The 19,364-nt window shown below is 47.0% G+C and overlaps 1 protein-coding gene across 3 annotated transcripts; it reads right to left on the minus strand.

Moving 5' to 3' along the window:
- Positions 1-117: 117 nt before the first annotated feature.
- On the minus strand, positions 118-17,549 carry INTS15 (integrator complex subunit 15). Of its 3 annotated transcripts, XR_016350701.1 has the most exons (8): positions 16,918-17,078; positions 16,204-16,402; positions 14,885-15,106; positions 12,740-12,905; positions 9,626-10,153; positions 9,197-9,382; positions 5,016-5,055; positions 1,890-1,985 (listed from the first exon to the last, which is right to left on the minus strand). XR_016350701.1 is itself a non-coding variant. In XM_075899125.2 (7 exons), the coding sequence occupies exons 2-7, from the start codon at positions 16,393-16,395 to the stop codon at positions 1,769-1,771; spliced, it is 1,365 nt and encodes a 454-aa protein (XP_075755240.1). In that variant the 5' UTR covers positions 16,396-16,402; positions 17,408-17,549; the 3' UTR covers positions 118-1,768. The 3 variants fall into 3 exon arrangements, 2 of the variants coding, with proteins under 2 accessions (XP_075755240.1, XP_089638349.1); XM_075899125.2 differs by lacking the exons at positions 9,197-9,382; positions 16,918-17,078 and adding an exon at positions 17,408-17,549 and having other exon boundaries at positions 118-1,985; XM_089782223.1 differs by lacking the exon at positions 9,197-9,382 and having other exon boundaries at positions 118-1,985; positions 16,918-17,066.
- Positions 17,550-19,364: the final 1,815 nt, after the last annotated feature.

The raw sequence follows: 19,364 nt of genomic DNA on the forward strand, positions 1-19,364 counted from the left end.
GTAGCGGTTAGATGGTTCCTACACCATAACAGAAGTCCCCATTTGTTTTGTAGGTTGTCTGCTAATGACATCATTTAATTTGAAACGATAATCCTTCAACACCATGACGACAGAAAATTCTAAATCAAGGTTTTTAATGTAAGTGGCTGGAATAGGTCAGAGATACAAACAAGAAAGAAATGCAAGACTTTTAATTCAAGAAAAAAAAACATGGAGCTCCCCCCCAGCGTAAATTTTGGAAAACAGGCTGCAGACAATTTAAAATCAAGTAGCTACAGATAAAAACAAAATAAACATGGCTGTTACACATCAGGGTTATTGCCAACTCCACTTCCCCCTTTCAAGTAACCTTTCAAAGGAGATATGGTACAATGGGTACTGATAAATAACTTTATCTCTCTTAATGTTCAGTAGTTCATAGTTTCAAGATCTTTTCATTGTGTTGGAGTTCTACAAAGTGATGAATTTAATCTTTCCAGTGAAAGAGAAGCAGATAAACATCAGGATTACTCTCCAGTTGTAATGTATTGAATGACTTACAAATGCCACACACCCCTTCCATCTCTCTGTCCTCTGATTTTAGTGTGCAATTGGATAACTATTGCTGCCACATGTCTCTGCCAATAGCATGACATCTGAAATGTGCATAAAGAAATAAAGTGATTGACTCCTGGGAAAAGCTTGCCCTTGCTTCCCCCTAAAGCCAATAAAGTGGCTTAGAGAACTACATTATTGTCACTGTGCTAGAAAACCACCCCCAGTTCTCAGCAGGGATGCATTATGTACTTCTCTGCAGTGATACCGAAGACAAACTTATCATGACTAGAACGTGTTTCCATAAAGTACCCCATTTCCAATTAAAAGCCTGTGGTACTGGGAACCTACCTTCTCTGGAACAATCTGGGTTTTTTTTTGTTTTTGGCTGCAAATTAATTGCAGTAAAAAGGTTAAATTGCTTAACATCAGTACCTAGTTTGATGCATTAAGATGCTGATCTGTTTTTGCCAACCAGCATTAGTGATACCAGATGAGGTCTCTAATTTCAAACTAACAAACGTGTAGACCATGAGAAAAGGATATTGCAGAGACCTACCAGAACCCCAAGGATATTGCAATCACCAAGGAAGGAAGTTCCTTCCTGGCAGAGGCCTAACAATAACTGGATATGCTGAACACCATTTAAGAGATAAAAGAGAGGCAAGCGATCACTCTTTCTTTAGTGGTTTCCTCTCACAGTTTCTCCTACTTTGCACTTCTGAAGCAAACATTCACAATGCCCAAATCATACAGTGTGCGACACTCCGTTGGTATGGGCACAAATGTTTACAAAGAGAAAGGACAGGGGCATGGGGCGAACTTACAAGTCTTGGTATGGTTTTCCTACTGTCCCTCATAAATAAGGAGCAAGAGAATAGCTGGTCTCACTACCAGGTCAGACAAATGTGTACCTGTGAGAAACACCAGACTAAGAAATACAATGGTACTGCTCATTAGATGAGTCAGAGTTGACATTAAAAAAAACCCCATACATTCCAGAAGGCTTTTTTTTCCTTTCATCCATGCAATTTGGATGAGTAAGAAATTGTCCATGTTTAGGGCTAGTGCAGCCTAGCATTTGCCCCTTCTCCTGAAGAAACTCCTCCTTGTAGACATCACATAGCACAAGATTAAAGAGGAAAAGTGTGGTTCCATAAATGTCTGCTTTCCTCTGCAATGCTTCCCCGGGTGGGGAAAACAGGGGCACATTGTGCAGTGTAAGCTAGGTTTCTTAGCGAATAGGCCTGTATGGGAAAGTCATGCCTGGTATGAATGTCTGCACCGGATGGGCTGGGAGTGCTGGATGAGCCGGATGTGCAGGCAACGCAGGGTGTGCTGCATGGGCAGGATAGCCCAGCGGAGGGGTGTGGATATGAGGATAAAATCCTGGTGGCAAAGCAGCATGGGTTGGTTGTTGCACTGGACCTGAAATCACCAGTTGAAGTAGGCTGTGAAAAGAAGCGCCAGACAGATGTAAGTATTATTCAACTAATAAACTGTCCAAATAAGGAGCAGTTTGACAGAAGGCCTGTTCCATGACAAGAAGGACTTAAAAGCCTTACCAATGCTTAGCATCATTCATAGGCTCAAATATCAGAAAGCATGGTAGGGAGAAAATGTGGCAATTATGCTTATGACATCCCGCAGACTGATGTGTATGGTGCATGGTATGCGCACAGTGCTATTTTTCAAAGGAGGACTGTCCATGACAAATAACAGAGTTAAGTATTTTTAGCAAGCCTACTGAACAACTAGCTTGCCAAGAAAGAGGAGGTTGTGGTTAACTCTCCCAGAAGGGCAATGCTCGGTGAAGCTCTTCAGCCAGGATGCAGGACAGTTTCAGAGGGAGGATAAAAAGAGGCAAGACCATCCAAGCTTTATATAAGCTAGGGTTAAATACCCAAAATTGGCAATGGTTCATATTTTAAAGAACAAGCAAAATGGTAAGGCCAACATTTTCTACCCCATGCGCCGAAAGTTAGACTTAACCCACATTTAGAAACCTAAATAGAAATGGCCTGATTTTCAGATACAGAAGCTTACTTTTAGACTCCTGGATTTAAATATTCTGACTAATATTAAAAAGATACACAGTTAAGCATGGATTAAGTAAAATGGGGGGGGGGGGATCAGCAATGGGGCAGAGGTAATTTTTAAAAATTCCATTTCACTTTCCCCTTGTTGTTTGCCTAATTGCCTTAATCCACGCCCTTATCCTGCAAGCTGATCTATGTGGATCCAGCAAGGAGGAGCCTCACTGACTTTAATGTCGGGATGTAAAATCCCATTTAATTGGTTAACCAGTTAAATGTGAAGTTTAACCAGTTAACCAATGGAGAGGGGGCCTGCTCCAACCTAGCTAGGATGAAGTGGCCCCCAATTGCAGACAGGAGCTGCTCCAGTCCATTCGGAACAGTCCCTACCCGTGGCTCCCTGGGGTGTGCTGCGGAGAGGGGCTGCTCTACACATCCAGTGTCCACAGCAGCCCCGTTGGAGGTGGGACCCCCACAAGCCTGGATAAGCCCTCTGCCCATGGCAGGAAGGGAGCTACTCCAGTCCCCACCAGTTAACCGGAACCAGTAAGTATCCATTAAGGCTGATGCTTATCAAGTAACCAGTTAATCTTTCACATTCCTACTTTAACGGGGTCCCCCTGGCTTAGGGATTTATACAGATTTTAAGGCCAGAAAGAACAATTAAATCATTTTGCATGACCACTTATATACCTGAAATCATAAAGTATCTTTAATGATAGTTGAGAATGATTAAGAACACCGCCCCAAAAGCCAATTGAGGAAGAAGACCTTCCTGATTTAGAGCGGACGTGAAGGCAGCTACCGTATTTTCCGGCGTATAGGGCGACTGGGTGTATAAGACGACCCCCTATCTTTTTAATTAAAAGATAGGGTTTCATCTTATACCCCAGCGCCCCTCCGCCTCCTTTGCTCCCGGTGTCCCTGGTCTGCTGGAGATGGTCCCCAGCAGACCAGAGGCACCAGGAGCAAAGCCGCCAGGAGCGCCTGGGCTGCCCCCCCCCCCCGCCGGAGCCACTCCGCGGCTTTGAAAGCCTCGGGGGAAGCCGGCGGCGGGGCATCCCAGGCGCGCATGGGCTGCCCCCCCGCCGGAGCCCCTCCGCGGCTTTGAAAGCCTCGGGGGAAGCCGGCGGGGGGGCAGCCCATGCGCGCCTGGGATGCCCCGCCGCCTGCTTCCCCCGAGGCTTTCAAAGCCGCGGAGGGGCTCCGGCGGCGGGGCATCCGGCGTACAAGACGACCCCCGATTTTTGGGGGATGTTTTTTAACATCAGAGGTCGTCTTGTACGCCGGAATATACGGTATATTAATTACTACATAAAAATAAAGGGGAGCTTGATAGTAATGAATACAAATGAGAAATTAGGAATTGTAGAAAAAATTTAAGGGAAACAAAGGAACATAGGGAAATCTGTGGCCTGCAAAGTTACCAGTTAACCTTTTAAAGAAAAAAGTTAAGAACAAAATGGTATTGGTCCATTACTAGATAGAAGTGGTGGAATTATCAATAATAAGGTAGAAAAGACAGACATCTTCAATAAATATTTCTGCTCTGTATTTGGGGAAACATAGATGATACAATACATATGGTGATAACACTCCATTCCACTATCTCTGAAGGAACTTCACAGAAACTTGTCAAGTCAGACATTTTTAAATTAACAGATCCACTTAATTTGCATCCAAGAGTTTTAAAAGAGCACCCTGATGAGCTCACTGAAATACTACTGTTGATTTTCAATAACTCTTGATTCACTGAGTAAGTTCCAGAGGACTGGAAGAAAGTCAATGCTTGCCAATTTTTTAAAAGTGCTCGCAAATGCAAGAAGGTTGTTCATAAATTGGAGAGGGTTCACAGGAGAGCCATGAGCATGATTAACAGATTAGAAAAAACACGGCTTATAGTGACTGAGCTCCTGGAATCTATTTAGTTTAACAAAGAAAAGGTTAAGGGATAACAGTCTAGAAGTACCTACATGGGAAGTATATTTAATAAAGGGCTCATTTTTGTAGCAGAGAAAGGGGTAACAAAGCTAAACAAATTTAGTCTAGAAACAAGTAACCTTTTTCACAGTGAAGGTAATTCAACATTGGAACAATTTACCAATGTCATGATGGACTTGCCATCCATGACAATTTTTAGACCAAGATTAGATATTTTTCTAAAATACATGCTCTAGAAATTATTTTGGGGTTAGCTCTCTGGCCTGTGTTATACATGATCACAAAGTTCCTTCTGGACCCGAATCTATGAAGGTATAAATCTTTGAAATTTCACCCAACTGCCTCTCTGCTGATCCCCAAAACTAGTGTTTAACTAAAGTACACCTTCCAAAACAAGCACTTACATTAAAAGTTCTTTGGGGGCAGAGGCTTGCCTCAACAAACATCTAGGAAATGCCTTGAAATATACATTAAAATAAACAGAATTTTAGAAAGGCCCCTTACTTGTTGTGTGGTAGCCGAGCACACACTGTCCTCAAGTCATCTGAAATTCAAGAGGATAGAAAACAGGATGGATAAAGTAAAACAGAATTTTCCCCTCTACTCTTCCCACTGGGAAGTTTTATTCAGATTTCATAAAATACTAGGAGAGACCCACAATTTCATCCTTTCATGCATAAAATATGTATAAAGAACATTTTCCTATAACGGTTACATCTCAAACTGTTTCACATGTCATCCATCTGCAATTGAACTCTAGCACAAAATTCTCAGCAGATTAAACAGAACTTTGCTCTCCTGGGCCAGTAGCCAGAGAAGCAGTACTTAGTTCCGATAAGAGAAGACTGCTACGGTCATCCTTAGACTTGAAGTCACCTTAAAAACAGGAAGCCTGGAGACTACATATCCCCGCATACAATACTCCATCTTGAGCAAGACAAGGAATTTTCAGATTTGTGTTAAGAGACTCTGATAAAGGCAATTGGGACACTCGCTTTAGTAGAGAAACATTTTCCAAATGATTTAACAAGAATCCTACTCTAAAGAACATACAGTCAGGAGGATCCTTTTAATACTGGTTTAAACAAATTCTTCCCAATTCCAAAACAACTGAATGCCCAAAAATGTGATTAGCAGGTATTTATACTGAATTCCCTTTCTCTTCTGCTATAGCAACCCCCTCCCCCCCCCAAACCGGGCTGTATAAGCAGTTAGGAAATAAGGAAGTTTAAAGGGACAGCTTTTTAAAAAAACTCTCTTTTTGGCTTGCTACTGTTACAAAACAAACAAAAAATTAGAGAAAAACATGATTTTCAGTTAGCTCTTTGCACTTGATAATAGTATGTGCAGTCAACATAACAGGTGCTAAGAAGAGCAGATTCAGGCTCACTTCTGTGCCTCAGAGATCACCTGCCTAGGAATAAAGGCTTGTCTCTGAACTCTAGGCTCCGGGTCTGAATGAATAGCCCTGATCAGGGAGAAGTTGCTTAAATTTCTGGCGCTTTGTTAATAGATGTTCTGTTATTGAGTCACAAAGTTTGCTTTGAGAAAATGGTATAATTGTGTGTTTGGGTTGAGTTACCTCTGCTTTTTGTTTGTGTGGTCTTTCATGCAACATTTTTGGGCCATACAAATTGGTTGAGGGACTTTAATACAGCTTTTAGAAATTGTCTGGATTTTCAAACTGGTTTCTCTAATAAATCCACCAAGATTCATTAACACACCTTAGACTGATGATGATCCAATTAGCTAATGAAATAAGTGTTTGATCTTGTACATGGTACTTTAATTACTGGTCAGAAACAAAAACTCAAACAAATTTTGCTTCTTCGGTGATGAAAAAGACCCGAAACACAGGCTTTAGAAATGTTTAGGACAATAATCCAGGTAGTGGTTTTATCTATGTCATGTTTATACCCTATGCCAGCAATAAATAAGCTAGGCTAGCAAGCGGGCCCCACCAGTGGCCCTCCACCTCATTGGTTCATGAGACTGTTATAACCAAGATGGGCTCCCATGATAGGGTAATTTTGCTAACTGCGCTTGTGTGCCTAGAATTTGCGGGCTGTGCCAATTAAACGACAACAACAGTGCTTTGATTGGATGCAGAGGGAGTGCAGGGCTCTCATCATCAATGTTGGGTGCCCTGGCTTTATGTGCATGTCACTTTAGTGATACTGGTAGGAAAAAACCCTCCTGGATGGAAACTGGTGGAACCTGTCAATCCTGTGTGTGGGCAATGGTAAATAAAACAACTTGTGAGCCTCACACAGAACCACAATGGCCCCATGTTGCTCACCACTGCCCTATGCTGTAGTTCATGGGCTCTCAGCCAGTGCAGAGAAACTATCAAGTTGAACAAACAAGATGGTATTTCCTTGCAAAGAACTGAAAGTGCGTCCTTCCCTGTGCATCCTTTAGAGAACGGTGATCCTGCTGGGGATTATGCAGGGGGCAAACTCATATTTCTTCTCTGTCATAAGGGCCCCACTTCCACACACAGCCACAAACTAGGTTTTTTTCCTATTCTGAAATGTCATGAAAATGTGTCTCCCTGTACCCAGTAGGGATGTTAAGGACTAGTCGATCCCTCCCCGCTTTGCTGCCTCTGTGAGATAGAGGCAGCAAAGGGGACAGGGGGAGGGGTACTTCAAAGCAGCAGCACCACACAGCTGAGCCAGGGATCAGCTGTGTGACGCTGACGCTTTGAAACCCTAAAGCAGTGTTTCAAAGGGGCAGCCCCATTAAAACGCTGAAGCTCTGTGGAGCCTGGGGTTAGCTGGGGACTTCCTAGCTAACCCCAGGTTCCAAGCAGCATTTCCCCAGAATCCAGGTTTTGGGGAAATGCCATGTAGAACCGGGGTCAACTGGGGAGCCAATTAATCCCGGGCTCCGCGCGGCATTTCCCAAGACTCCAGCTGGGGAGTCCTCAGCTGATCCCAGGTTCCGCTGAAATGCCACGCTGGGGTCTCTTGTACATTTCAAAGCAGGCACTCATGACTAGCCCAGAGTCAGCAGGCTCTTGTACAGGAAAACCCCAACCTCCGACCACCTGAGTTACAACCCCCTGCACTTACCACCATTTTTGTAAGTGTGGAAGGGGCTGAAAACTCCGGACTTACGTCCTCGGACTGCATTTACGACGGGACCCATCACCTCTCGTAAATGAGGGTTCAAGTTACAACGCTCCCAACTTGCAACACTTCCCGGGGAACCGATCGCGTCGCAAGTCGGGGGACGCCTGTATATTTCAAAGGAGGAATGCCGAAGTGCCTATTGACTAATCGAGTAGTCGATGGAATTTCCATCATTTTAACATCCCTAGTACCCAGAGTCAAATATGCTAAAGAAAGACTTGATTTCTTATTAAACTGCACAACCAAGAGACCTACAAAAAGCCAACCGAATTACTCTGGCTCATGAATCAGACTTGTTTACTAACTTCTGATTGTAACACAAAACTCTGCCAGTCAGTTATACCAGTACACCCTCTTCGGAGGCATGGGCTAGACAATGCAACTGAGGACAACATTTTTGTTACATGTGATCCACATGCCCACAAGAACTTGGATCAGATTTCACATTCCACAGTATTTGCAGGTCTGGCACAATATATGTAAAGGGTAAATTTGCTCTGGTGTAATTGGGGCAACATTTACACACACACAGCCACTCCTCCCCATAAAATGAGACACTGTTGTAATGAACTAGAAATTCAGTCTGTAACTCACTAATCCAATCCCCTCCCCTCCAATCTCTCCCCCGCATGACTGGAGAGGGGGGCTCACTTCACCTTGAATTGTCCTTTGAAATGCATGAGACACAAGGTGAGAGAGATTATCTTTTACTGTACCATCTTCTGTTGATGAGAGGGACAAGCCTTTGGGCTTACACAGAATTCATCTTCTGAACTGAAGAGCAGCTCTGTGTGAGTGGCTCCAATATCCTGAGACCAATGAAGCTAAAATAACACTACACACCATGAAATGTATTAACTACTTCTGCTAAACAATCTGTTCCACCTTGTAATTAGTTGTGACTTGGAGTCTCTTTCCCAGACCCAAAGAAGAGCTCTGCATAGCTTGAAAGCCTGTCTCCCTCGCCAGTAAGATATTACCCTCCCTCACCTTGTCTCTCTCATTTTACTGTATCATTTTTCAAAGTAGAATCATATTCTGAATCCTTCTCTAACCTATGCTGCGAGGATGCACAATGAATCTCTCTCTCTCTCTCTGCCCTTAGCTCGTATGGGAGCATAGGCCATCAACAATTTCTTTCCAAGCCTTTCTGTCTTGTGCCACCTTTTCTAATCCTCTCCAACTTTTGCCCATTTTCCTTACATTCACATTCAGGTCTCTTCTCCAACTATTGTTTTGCCTTCCTCTTCCCCCTTTTCCCCTGTGGGTTCCAGGATAGGGATTGTCTGGTAATGCTAGTTGGTGGTTTCCTCAGTGTATGGCCGATCCATCGCCATCACCTTCTCAAAATCTCTTGCTCTATTGGGCATTGCCCTGCTCTTTCCCATAAGCTAATGTTTGTAACCTTGTCAGACCACTTCAGGTCAATGATCTTATGCAAACATTTATTAATGCACAATGGATGGCTGCACTTATTTCTTTAATGCAACGGTTTTAAACCAGTTTAGGCAACAGGGTTTAAAGAAATGTAGCTGGAACCACAATTACCTGACTGCATCTGATCTAAAGCAGGCTACAGATCCATTCTTTTTGGAGCGTTTTGATGCCAACTGTATGGTGAAGACTCTGGTTACTGGCCCAAAAGAGAGCATATTTCCGTTTGAAAAAACAAACTACCAACCACCAAATACATCCTGGCAGCAGAAAGTCTGAACGGAAGGTTCCCTCCCAGATCTGCAAAGCAACAATCTTTCTTTATAATCCATAACACTTATTTTTTATCAGTGGTCTTTCTTTTCCTACTTCATGAGCGGTTTGTTACATCTACCGTGTAGCTCTAACAATCTTATTTCCTAAGACTTGTGGAATATTTATGCTATTAATGCATTTCCCCATGTATTACCCCCCTTCACCCAGGGACAGCCTGCCCACATACTAGAGAAAACTGATCCCACGCCAGGCACTTCACCAACATACCTCTAGTGCACAGAAATGCTCCTGATGCCATGGCCACCTGCAGAGCCTGAGCCAATCTGTCCAGAGCCAGTTCAATCTCTTTGGAAGCATTCAGTGGATTGAGTTCATCCGACAGTCTGTTAATTTCCTCGACAAGTGTAACCACATGGTCAAAGGGCACTAGCCCCAGCCGGCCATAGAGGTTCTTCTCTGTTAAGTGCCCCTGAAGCATCATGAGAACCTGTAGGACACTGAGATGCAGTTTGGAATATAGCAAGTGGCAGTCTTTGTCAGCGCCAGCAGCTGAGTCCTTGGCAATTTTATTGGCGAGGTGACCATTTGAGAGAGAAGCCTTCTTTTTCCTTTTGTAGGCCAGAGGGGCCTTCACACACCAGCGGATCAGTCCGGTGAGGGGGGTGAGCTCTAAAAATCCTATTGGCAGGTTGGCTGCAATAGGGGTGTTTAAAAAGGTGATGAGTATCAACCGGGGGTCCTCAAAGATCCAGGAGACAACCATCTCGAGCAAGTCCGAAGGGGGAATGAGATCATCTGGAAGAAGGATGAGACACTGCTCAGCAAGTCCCCTTTTTTGGCACAGGGACAGCAATTTCATTCTCCTCCCCCATCCTTCATCTATATACAAACGCAAGAAGTATGGGTAATAAGCAGGAAGAACTCGAGGTGCTAATAAATAAGTACAATTATGATATTGTTGGCATCACAGAAATGTGGTGGGATAATACACGATTGGAATGTTTGTATAGAAGGGTACAGCTTGCTCAGGAAGGACAGACAGGGAAAAAAGGGAAGAGGTGTTGCCTTATATATTAAAAATGAATACACTTGGGAGTGAGGTGGAGATGGACATAGGAGACGGAAGTGCTGAGAGTCTCTGGGTTAGGCTAAAAGGGGTTAAAAACAAGGGTGATGTCATGCGAGGAGTCTACTACAGGCCACTTACCCAGGTGGAAGAAGTGGATGAGGCTTTTTTTAAACAACTAACAATATCATCCAAAGCCCAAGATTTGGTGGTGATGGCGGACTTCAACTATCCAGATAAATGTTGGGAAAATAACACAGTGGGGGCACAGACTATCCAATAAGTACTTGGACTGCACTGGAGACAACTTTTTATTTCAGAAGGCTGAAAAAGCTATCGGGGGGAAGCTGTTCTAGATTTGATCCTAACAAATAGGGAGGAACTGGTTGAGAATTTGAAAGTGGAAGGCAGCTTGGGTGAAAGTGATCATGAAATCATAGAGTTCACAATCCTACGGAAGGGTAGAAGGGAGAACAGCAAAAGAGAGACAATGGATTTCAGGAAGGTGGATTTTGGTAAGCTCAGAGAGCGGATAGGTAAGGTCCCATGGGAATCAAGACTGAGGGGAGTTGGCAGTTTTTCAAAGGGACATTATTAAGGGCCCAAAAGCAAGTTATTCCGCTGTGTCGGAAAGATAGAAAATATGGCAAAAGACCACCTTGGCTTAACCACAAGATCTTGCATGATCTAAAAATAAAAAGGGAGTCATATAAAAAATGGAAAGTAAGACAAATTACAAAGGATGAATACAGGCAAACTACACAGGAATGCAGGGGCAAGATTAGAAAGGCAAAGGCACAACATGAGCTCAGACTAGCTACAGGAATAAAGGGAAACAAGAAGACTGTTTATAAATACATTAGAAGCAAGAGGAAGACCAAGGACAGGGTAGGCCCACTGGTCAGTGAGGAGGGAGAAACAGTAACAGGAAACTTGGAAATGGCAGAGATGCTTAATGACTTTTGTTTCGGTCTTCACCAAAAAGTCTGATGATGAAGGAATGCCTAACATAGTGAATGCTAGTGGGAAAGGGGTAGGTTTAGAAGATAAAATAAAAAAAAGAACAAGTTAAAAATCACCTAGAAATGCATCCTAGAATATTCAAGGAGCTGATAGAGGAGGTATCTGAGCCTCTAGCTAGCATCTTTGGAAAATCATGGGAGACAAGAGAGATTCCAGAAGACTGGAAAAGGGCAAATATAGTGCCCATTTATAAAAAGGGAAATAAGAACAACCCAGGAAACTACAGACCGGTTAGTTTAACTTCTGTGCCAGGGAAGATAATGGAGCAAGTAATTAAGGAAATCACCTGTAAACACTTGGAAGGTGGCAAGGTGATAGGGAACAGCCAGAATGGATTTGTAAAGAACAAATCATGTCAACCAATCTGATAGCTTTCTTTGATAGGATAACGAGTCTTGTGGATAAGGAAGAAGAGGTGGATGTGGTTTAGAAAAGAGAAGATTGAGGGGGGACATGAGAGCTGTTTTCAGGTATCTAAAAGGGTATCATGAGGAGGGAGAAAACTTGTTCATCTTGGCCTCTAGGGATAGAAGAATGAAGCAATGGGCTTAAACTGCAGCAAGGGTGGTTTAGGTTGGACATTAGGTAAAAGTTCCTAACTGTCAGGGTGGTGAAACACTGGAATAAATTGCCCAGGGAGGTTGTGGAATTTCCATCTCTGGAGATATTTAAGAGTAGGTTAGATAAATGTCTATCAGGGATGGTCTAGACAGTATTTGGTCCTGCCATGAGGGCAGGGGACTGGACTCGATGACCTCTCCAGGTCCCTTCCAGTCCTAGTATTCTATTCTATCTGTAAGTCTGGGTCCAGTCTCCACTAAAATCCTCATTCATGCATCACTCTCTTCCTGTTACAACCATTGCAACTCTTCTTTTGTCTTCCTAAACCCCAGCTCTCTAAAATCCTCAGAATGCTACAGTCAGATTCTTCACTCCAGGAAATCTGGACCAAATTATCACAAGCTCCAGTCCTTTCGCTGGCTTTGTAACCACATCTGAACCCATTTTTAGAAGACTCCCTCAGTCCCTGCCCTTTGTCAAGAGGGTCAGCAATAGGACCAATCATCCGTTACAAACTGGACTGAGGTCACTCACCGCTATGTTGTGCTTCTCAGCTTTCCCCTCACTGCAAAGCAAGATGCTGCACCCAGCACTGTGTTTAGCAAAACTGTGATGCTGAGCGTCATTACAATGCCAATAGGGAGCTGAGAGCACAAACGTGCTGATAACAGCCAGTGGGCACAGCACTGTAGCATTCATTTTGAGGAGGCTGCTGCCTACTGACAGCTTACCTGAAGAAAGGTCGTAGAGCGTGGTAACTGACGTTATGAACTGGCAGCAGAAGCGAGGACTAGCGCTGAATATTTGTTTCAATATCTGAATGGAACCTGGCACCAGACAGCAGTAGTCGTCCACTAAGGTGCGGGCTAATGTCACTGAGTAGATTGCAGGTGTTCGCTGAAAGAGATTTGCAGTACCAAGTGGTGACAGGTACGTCAAACCAGTACATAAGAAATTCTCCATAGGGAGATGCACAGGATTTCACTAAGGCTCTGTTACATGCAACTACCAATTGGTTGTTACTACATCTTCTTGCGAACTTTAAAATTTTTGTTTGATGTAGGTAAAACACTAAGTGTCTGAGCTTTAGCTTCTGGTGGCTGTGGCTAGCCCTCATTATACTAGCTTCACTAAGCTTATCAGATCCCAAGTGAAAGTTATTCTGCAAAGAAGAAACTGTCTTTTAGTAATTAACATCATCTGGAGCAAGGGACACAAATCACCACTTTGGAACTAGATGATCACTTTTTACCATAACTGTCACATATTACAAACCCATCTATAAGCCGTTTTCTAGCGTTACTGCAGCAGGCCATAATAATAATTCTGTTTCAAAAAACAATAGTCAAGAGACAACCTCAACTTGAAATCTGCTATCTAGTCAAACATGATTTAAAAGGTGTTTCAGACACGACACTCACCCATACCCCTTGCCAGTTTTTGTGATTTCAATTATTATGTTTCTCTATTTTTTTAAATGTTTTCTCACTTATTACTATATGAAAGACCTACCTGTAAAGTGACCATTCCCTGACCAAAACTATTTAAGATCTAGGGTGCAAGTCAGTTATTGAAGGGTAAAAGCTTTGCAAGAATTTCTACAGCTGGCCAAAGTGACATGTGTCTGACAGAGTGTGATCTTTCCTCTTCACGGGAAAGTGTTCCAATTTCATGAACTGAGCACAGCAGTATCCTCGGGCCACTGCTGTCCAAGTCCTCATAACCACAGTCCCCACTGTCCCAGAGGAAGAAAGCCACTCTACCTGGGATTTCGGGGAAGCATCAGGATTGGGGTCCCCTGACCGAGGTTCTCAGGGAAATGAGTGAGTGGGAGACGTGTGCGAAATATGAGTGTGGTTCACCAGGACAGTGCTGTCCCTGCAATTTCTTTTTAAGTACCAAGATTTTAACATGGAAACTTCTATGTACTTAAGTGAGCTGAAGGTGACTGCACCACAATAAGCCATCCCCTCAGTGTCCTGCCACCTACGTTACACCCCTTTGGCTATGTCTAAACTACAAAGAATTCCTGCGGAATTTGCATATCTTCCTCCGATTGCATTTTTGAAAGAGGCTCTTTCGAAAATTAATGGAGTCTGGACGAGTTTTTTTTCAGGGACGGGGATGGACGGACTTTTTAGAAAAAAAATACGTAAACCTCCTTTTTTTTTTTTTTTTTTTTTTAAAGGAAGAGCGGATTTTTTTCCCCCCCCGAAAAAACCTTGTCCTGACTACTTTAATTTTTGAAAGATTCTCTTTTGAAAACGTGATCGGAAAATACATAAATTCCAGCAGAATTTTCAGATCCTCTTTCGAAAAATCTTTGTAGTTTAGATGTACCCTTTCTGTGCCTGCAGCCTTCAAGAGGCCTATGTGAAGAAACACCTGTACTGCAGACCTTAGAGAAGTGGGGGGGGGGAAGGGGCTCCCTCTGCTGCCCTTCTCTGTCCCTCCCATCCCTCCGGTCTGAAAACAACCTTCTTCTGCACATCTCCTGAAGGGTGCAGGAATGAAAGCTCAACTCTTACAGACCTTAGGTAGCACATCAGGGTGGAGGGTCCCATAAAGCAGAGACCCGCAGGGGCACGGGTGCTACAGGGGCTTGGAGAGCAGCAAAAGTTATTCCCTTCACAGACCTCAGTAGGAAGAACGACCCTGGCTGCACCGCCCTGTCAACTTGTGTAAGCTGCATGGGGGTCTGCAAGTGGAGGGTCCATGGCTGCAGGGAGCAGGTTCTGTGAACTGAATTCTAGAGCCCACCTCTCAGCCCTAACCCTGCATTGCCACTAGGCAGCCCTTTTCTTTAGCTCACCCACCTGCACCCCAAGTTCACCTGACCAGCTCTTAGGGACCATTCCATCCATGCACCAGTTTACCTGCAGCCATGATGCAGCACACTCCAGAACAGGAACTCTGCACACAGCTACCGCCATGGAAACCAGTTTTCCTAGCAAGGCCATCCTGCCATCATCTGCTTTGTTTCCTTGCGGGCTGAAAAGGGCTGAGAAAATGATCTGCCGGACTGAATCCTTGGTTTGCTCTTGAAAATAGCTGCACATGATCTCAAGAAGTTGAAGCTCCTGAAGTGAATTCAACCTCTAAAAAACACCACCAGAAAACAACAGAGTAAATCTCAAGGTAGCATGTCCAGAAACAGAAGGAAGCATTATGAGACCATGCCTCCTCCTCCTTTCCCCATTGCACTTCAATTTCCTGCTTCTGGGCAAACCTGGCCATACTTCTTCATGAGCTGCCTGTAGAACAGGGTACATACACTGACCAGCTATTTCAGGGACCACATACTTTCCGTTGCTGAAAGATCAAACAGCAGTTGTAGAGTCTAAGGCAGAGCTACTCAACACTCAGCCTGCAGACCATTTGTTTGCAGCCTGCCGTGCGATTTGGGTTTACGCAGGGCTCAAAATGCAGCCCTTGGGTGGGATCCTTTGAACATGGCCTCCATTAGAAACACGCTCCACCACGGCGAGACGTCTCCCAGCCAGGGTGAGCACTGAAAGACGCAAGCTCCCCCAGGGAGGAGGTGCTGGGAGCTCCGGGGCATTGTGAGAAAGAAGCCATTTGCATATATATATTTGCATGTCTACGCAACTACACTTAAGTTGCAGCCCTCGGCATGTGATGCGAGTATCATTGTGGCCCCCGGGGCTTCCAAAGTTGAGTAGCTCTGGTCTAAGGGCTTCTGAGCAGTAACAGAACTTCTGGCTTCCCAGATCTCATAGCCTACTCTGTGTAGCCTGCCTTATCACCTTTCAGTTCTTGCTTCTTCTCTGATAGAGCATACACATGCTTGGTTTCGAGACAAACATTACACGTACTTCCCAAGCTAAAAGGGTATTATTTGCAGGGTAACTGCATGGAGTTTCTTGTCAAGGCAAAAATATTACAAAGTCTAGACAGGACCGGAGAAACTAATCTAAAAATACAAAAAAGGTCTAAAAGTGTCTCTTTTTTTCCTTGTTCTTCCAGTGCCTCTTAACTTTCTAAGCCCTGAACCTGCACCCAGATCTACATGGATGGACTCTTGCACCTACATGTAGCCCCAATTTAGCCAGGGAGGCTCAGTATGGATTTGATTGCAGGCACAGGTCCTAGATTGTAAGTGCAAGGCCACATCAAGACATTACTAGTCAGCTCAAACACAGCTGCATTTTTGCTCAGAGGATCTGTTACCTACTTTAGGCTGGGAGTTGCGCTCTTTGGGAACCTGAAATATGAACTCTTCCAGCAACTCAATTGGGCCTTTGTCCACAATGGGAAGAGGGGCATTTTGGAGCTGACTGCTGAAGTAGATGTCCAAGTGATACAGCACTTCTTTGGCAGCACTCAGGGCATCCCGGCGGAGCAGGGAATGGCGAATGTCACTCATTATGCTCCTGCCATAGAAGTCACAAAAAAAGTGATGAGTAAACCTCAATAACATCAACAACAGTAGCATCAGTCTCAGTTCTTCCACCTTGAGGAAAGGAGAGGATTCTGCTTTTTATGCAGCAGTTCTCTTGTATTTACATTTAAGGACTTGTGAGCAGGAACAGTGGGGACTTGGAATGCAGGGATCTGATGCCCTTTCCCAAAAAGCCCGAGATTTATATTTTCTGTGGCCCATACCTCACCCTACTTTTATTTAAGCAAACAAGCAAAGCCAGGGAGCACAAAAGTGTTTCTCATACTGAAAGCATTAATGGCACTGGCTCCTGAACGTGCTTAGACGCTAGAGAAAACAAGGAGCAACCCTTGCAGGATGCGGAAGGAATCACTGTGTTGCTGTCACAAAGACAGGGCCACAGCACAGAGGCAGCGCACAGACACTGATGTCAATGTGCCCGGAACACAGCCAATGTGCGAGAGTGGGACGAGTGAAAACCCTTCATTGCGAGCACTAAAACCTCACCCTAGCTCTGCAGCCATGGAGCCACCCGAAGGGCTGATCGGCCTGAAGGCGGTTCCGCACGTGGGGGAGAAGAGACGAGCAGGGCCAGTGGCCCCGCAGCTCCGCATTCTCCCGAGCTGCTGCGAGCTTCGGGCTGCCCCAGCGAAACGGACCAGTCAGGGTCGCTTCAGCGCGGGCAGCCCCCCCGGAGCCCCGCCCGATGCCACCGGCGCGCCATGCACCCGGGAGGGGGGGGGCCGCTGGCAACCGACACGGCCGCTGCTGCTGCACGCGCCCGGGCGGCCCGCGAGCGGCGGAGGCAGCGCCAGGCTCAGGCCGAGTGATGCCCTCACGTGCCGGGAGAACGGGGCACCTGCCCCTCCCCCACAGCCCCTGCCCTCAAACCTCCCCCCGTCCCAGGTCCCCCGGGAAGCCACAGGGCCCCGGCCCGGCTCAGGCCCCTCCCCCCGCCGGGCTCGGGCCGGGCCTGGCTGGGCGCTCCCGGCCGCACCTGCTGCGGGGCCCGCTCAGGCGGGCATGTCCGGCGGCGGGGCCGGGCTGAGGCGAGGGGAAGCGGCGGGGCCTTCCGCGGCCCAGGGCAGCGCAGCGCGGGCGGGCGGCACGGTGGCCGCGACGGGCCAAAAAGCAGGACGGGGCGCAGCCATCCGCCCACAGCGCCACCTGCCGGCCGCGCCGCGCTACTCGCCGGGGGGGGGGGGCAGGGGAGGAGATGGGGGGAGGAGTGTGCGGATGTGGGGGCCTGATGACCGTAGGGAGAGGAGTGGGGGGGCTGGTGTCCATGGGGAGAGAGAGGTGGGGGGGGGGGCTGATGACCGTAGGGAGAGGAGTGTGGGGGGCTGGTGTCCATGGGGAGAGAGAGGTGGGGGGGGGGCTGATGACCGTAGGGAGAGGAGTGTGGGGGGCTGGTGTCCATGGGGAGAGAGAGGTGGGGGGGGGCTGATGACCGTAGGGAGAGGAGTGTGGGGGGCTGGTGTCCATGGGGAGAGAGAGGTAGGGGGGGGGCTGATGACCGTAGGGAGAGGAGTGTGGGGAGCTGGTGTCCATGGGGAGAGAGAGGTGGGGGGGGGGGCTGATGACCGTAGGGAGAGGAGTGTGGGGGGCTGGTGTCCATGGGGAGAGAGAGGTGGGGGGGCTGATGACCGTAGGGAGAGGAGTGGGGGGGCTGGTGTCCATGGGGAGAGAGAGGTGGGGGGGGGCTGATGACCGTAGGGAGAGGAGTGTGGGGGGCTGGTGTACATGGGGAGAGAGAGGTGGGGGGGCTGATGACCGTAGGGAGAGGAGTGTGGGGGGCTGGTGTCCATGAGGAGAGAGAGGTGGGGGGGGGCTGATGACCGTAGGGAGAGGAGTGTGGGGGGCTGGTGTCCATGGGGAGAGAGGGGGGGGCTGATGACCGTAGGGAGAGGAGTGTGGGGGGGGCTGATGACCGTAGGGAGAGGAGTGTGGGGGGCTGGTGTCCATGGGGAGAGAGAGGTGGGGGGGCTGATGACCGTAGGGAGAGGAGTGTGGGGGGCTGGTGTCCATGGGGAGAGAGAGGTGGGGGGGCTGATGACCGTAGGGAGAGGAGTGTGGGGGGCTGGTGTCCATGGGGAGAGAGAGGTGGGGGGCCAGTCCCCAGGGGAAGAGGGCCATGTTCCCTCTAACATGTTATGTGCACTGTAGAAGGTGCAGATGCACCACCGCTAGAAACACACGCTGCCGGCTGGGGGAGTTTCCATGACCCAGCCAGAATTCTACCTGTGGAACTAGAAAGGGCGCCCGGAGGCTGCAAAGGGCAGCTTTGCCACCTCTGGCCGCTGGCGTTGGCTCTACTCTGCTGCCAGTCCCCTCCCTGGGAGTAGCCAAGCCCTGTGAGAAACTCGCCAGCTGCATCTCAAGGATAAACGCTCTTGGCAGAGAAAGGGATGTAAATAAAAGCAGCTGCCCCTGCCCGAGCGGTGCTCACAACGGCCCAAGGAGAGGGAACACGGGGAGAGCTGCCCTGTGATGGGGCTGGGAGTGGTGCTGAGAAGCACCAAGCAGAGCCCAGGGCAGAGGAGCTCCCATTATGTTGCATAACTGACTCACCCGCCCTAGAACAGCCTCCACAGTTTCTTACCTCAGAGATGCTCTGAATTGGGGGTGATCCAGCCATGGAGACATCTCCTGCTCCTGGGGTGGTGGGCCGTGAGGAACAGCACCATGCAGGAAGGTCTGGGCCTTGCATTCTCCCAGTCGCATTGGTGTGCATGAGAACAGGGAGAGAAAGGAAATTCAGGGATTGCCACTACCCAGCATTTAAATTGAGGCGGACATGTCCTCTGAGACGGGCTCTTTCCTGACCATCCTCTCAGGAGGAAGATTTAGAAATGGGCCATAGAGGCTGGGGTCTCCCAGCGTCATTTAAAGAGGCATTTGGGGCCAAGCCACCGACTGGGGAAGTAAGAGGGTCCTGGCCAGGAGTGGGGTGT

The sequence above is a fragment of the Pelodiscus sinensis genome, chromosome 15 (assembly GCF_052426305.1).
Source record: "Pelodiscus sinensis isolate ZL-2025 chromosome 15, ASM5242630v1, whole genome shotgun sequence".
Taxonomy (NCBI): domain Eukaryota; kingdom Metazoa; phylum Chordata; order Testudines; family Trionychidae; genus Pelodiscus; species Pelodiscus sinensis.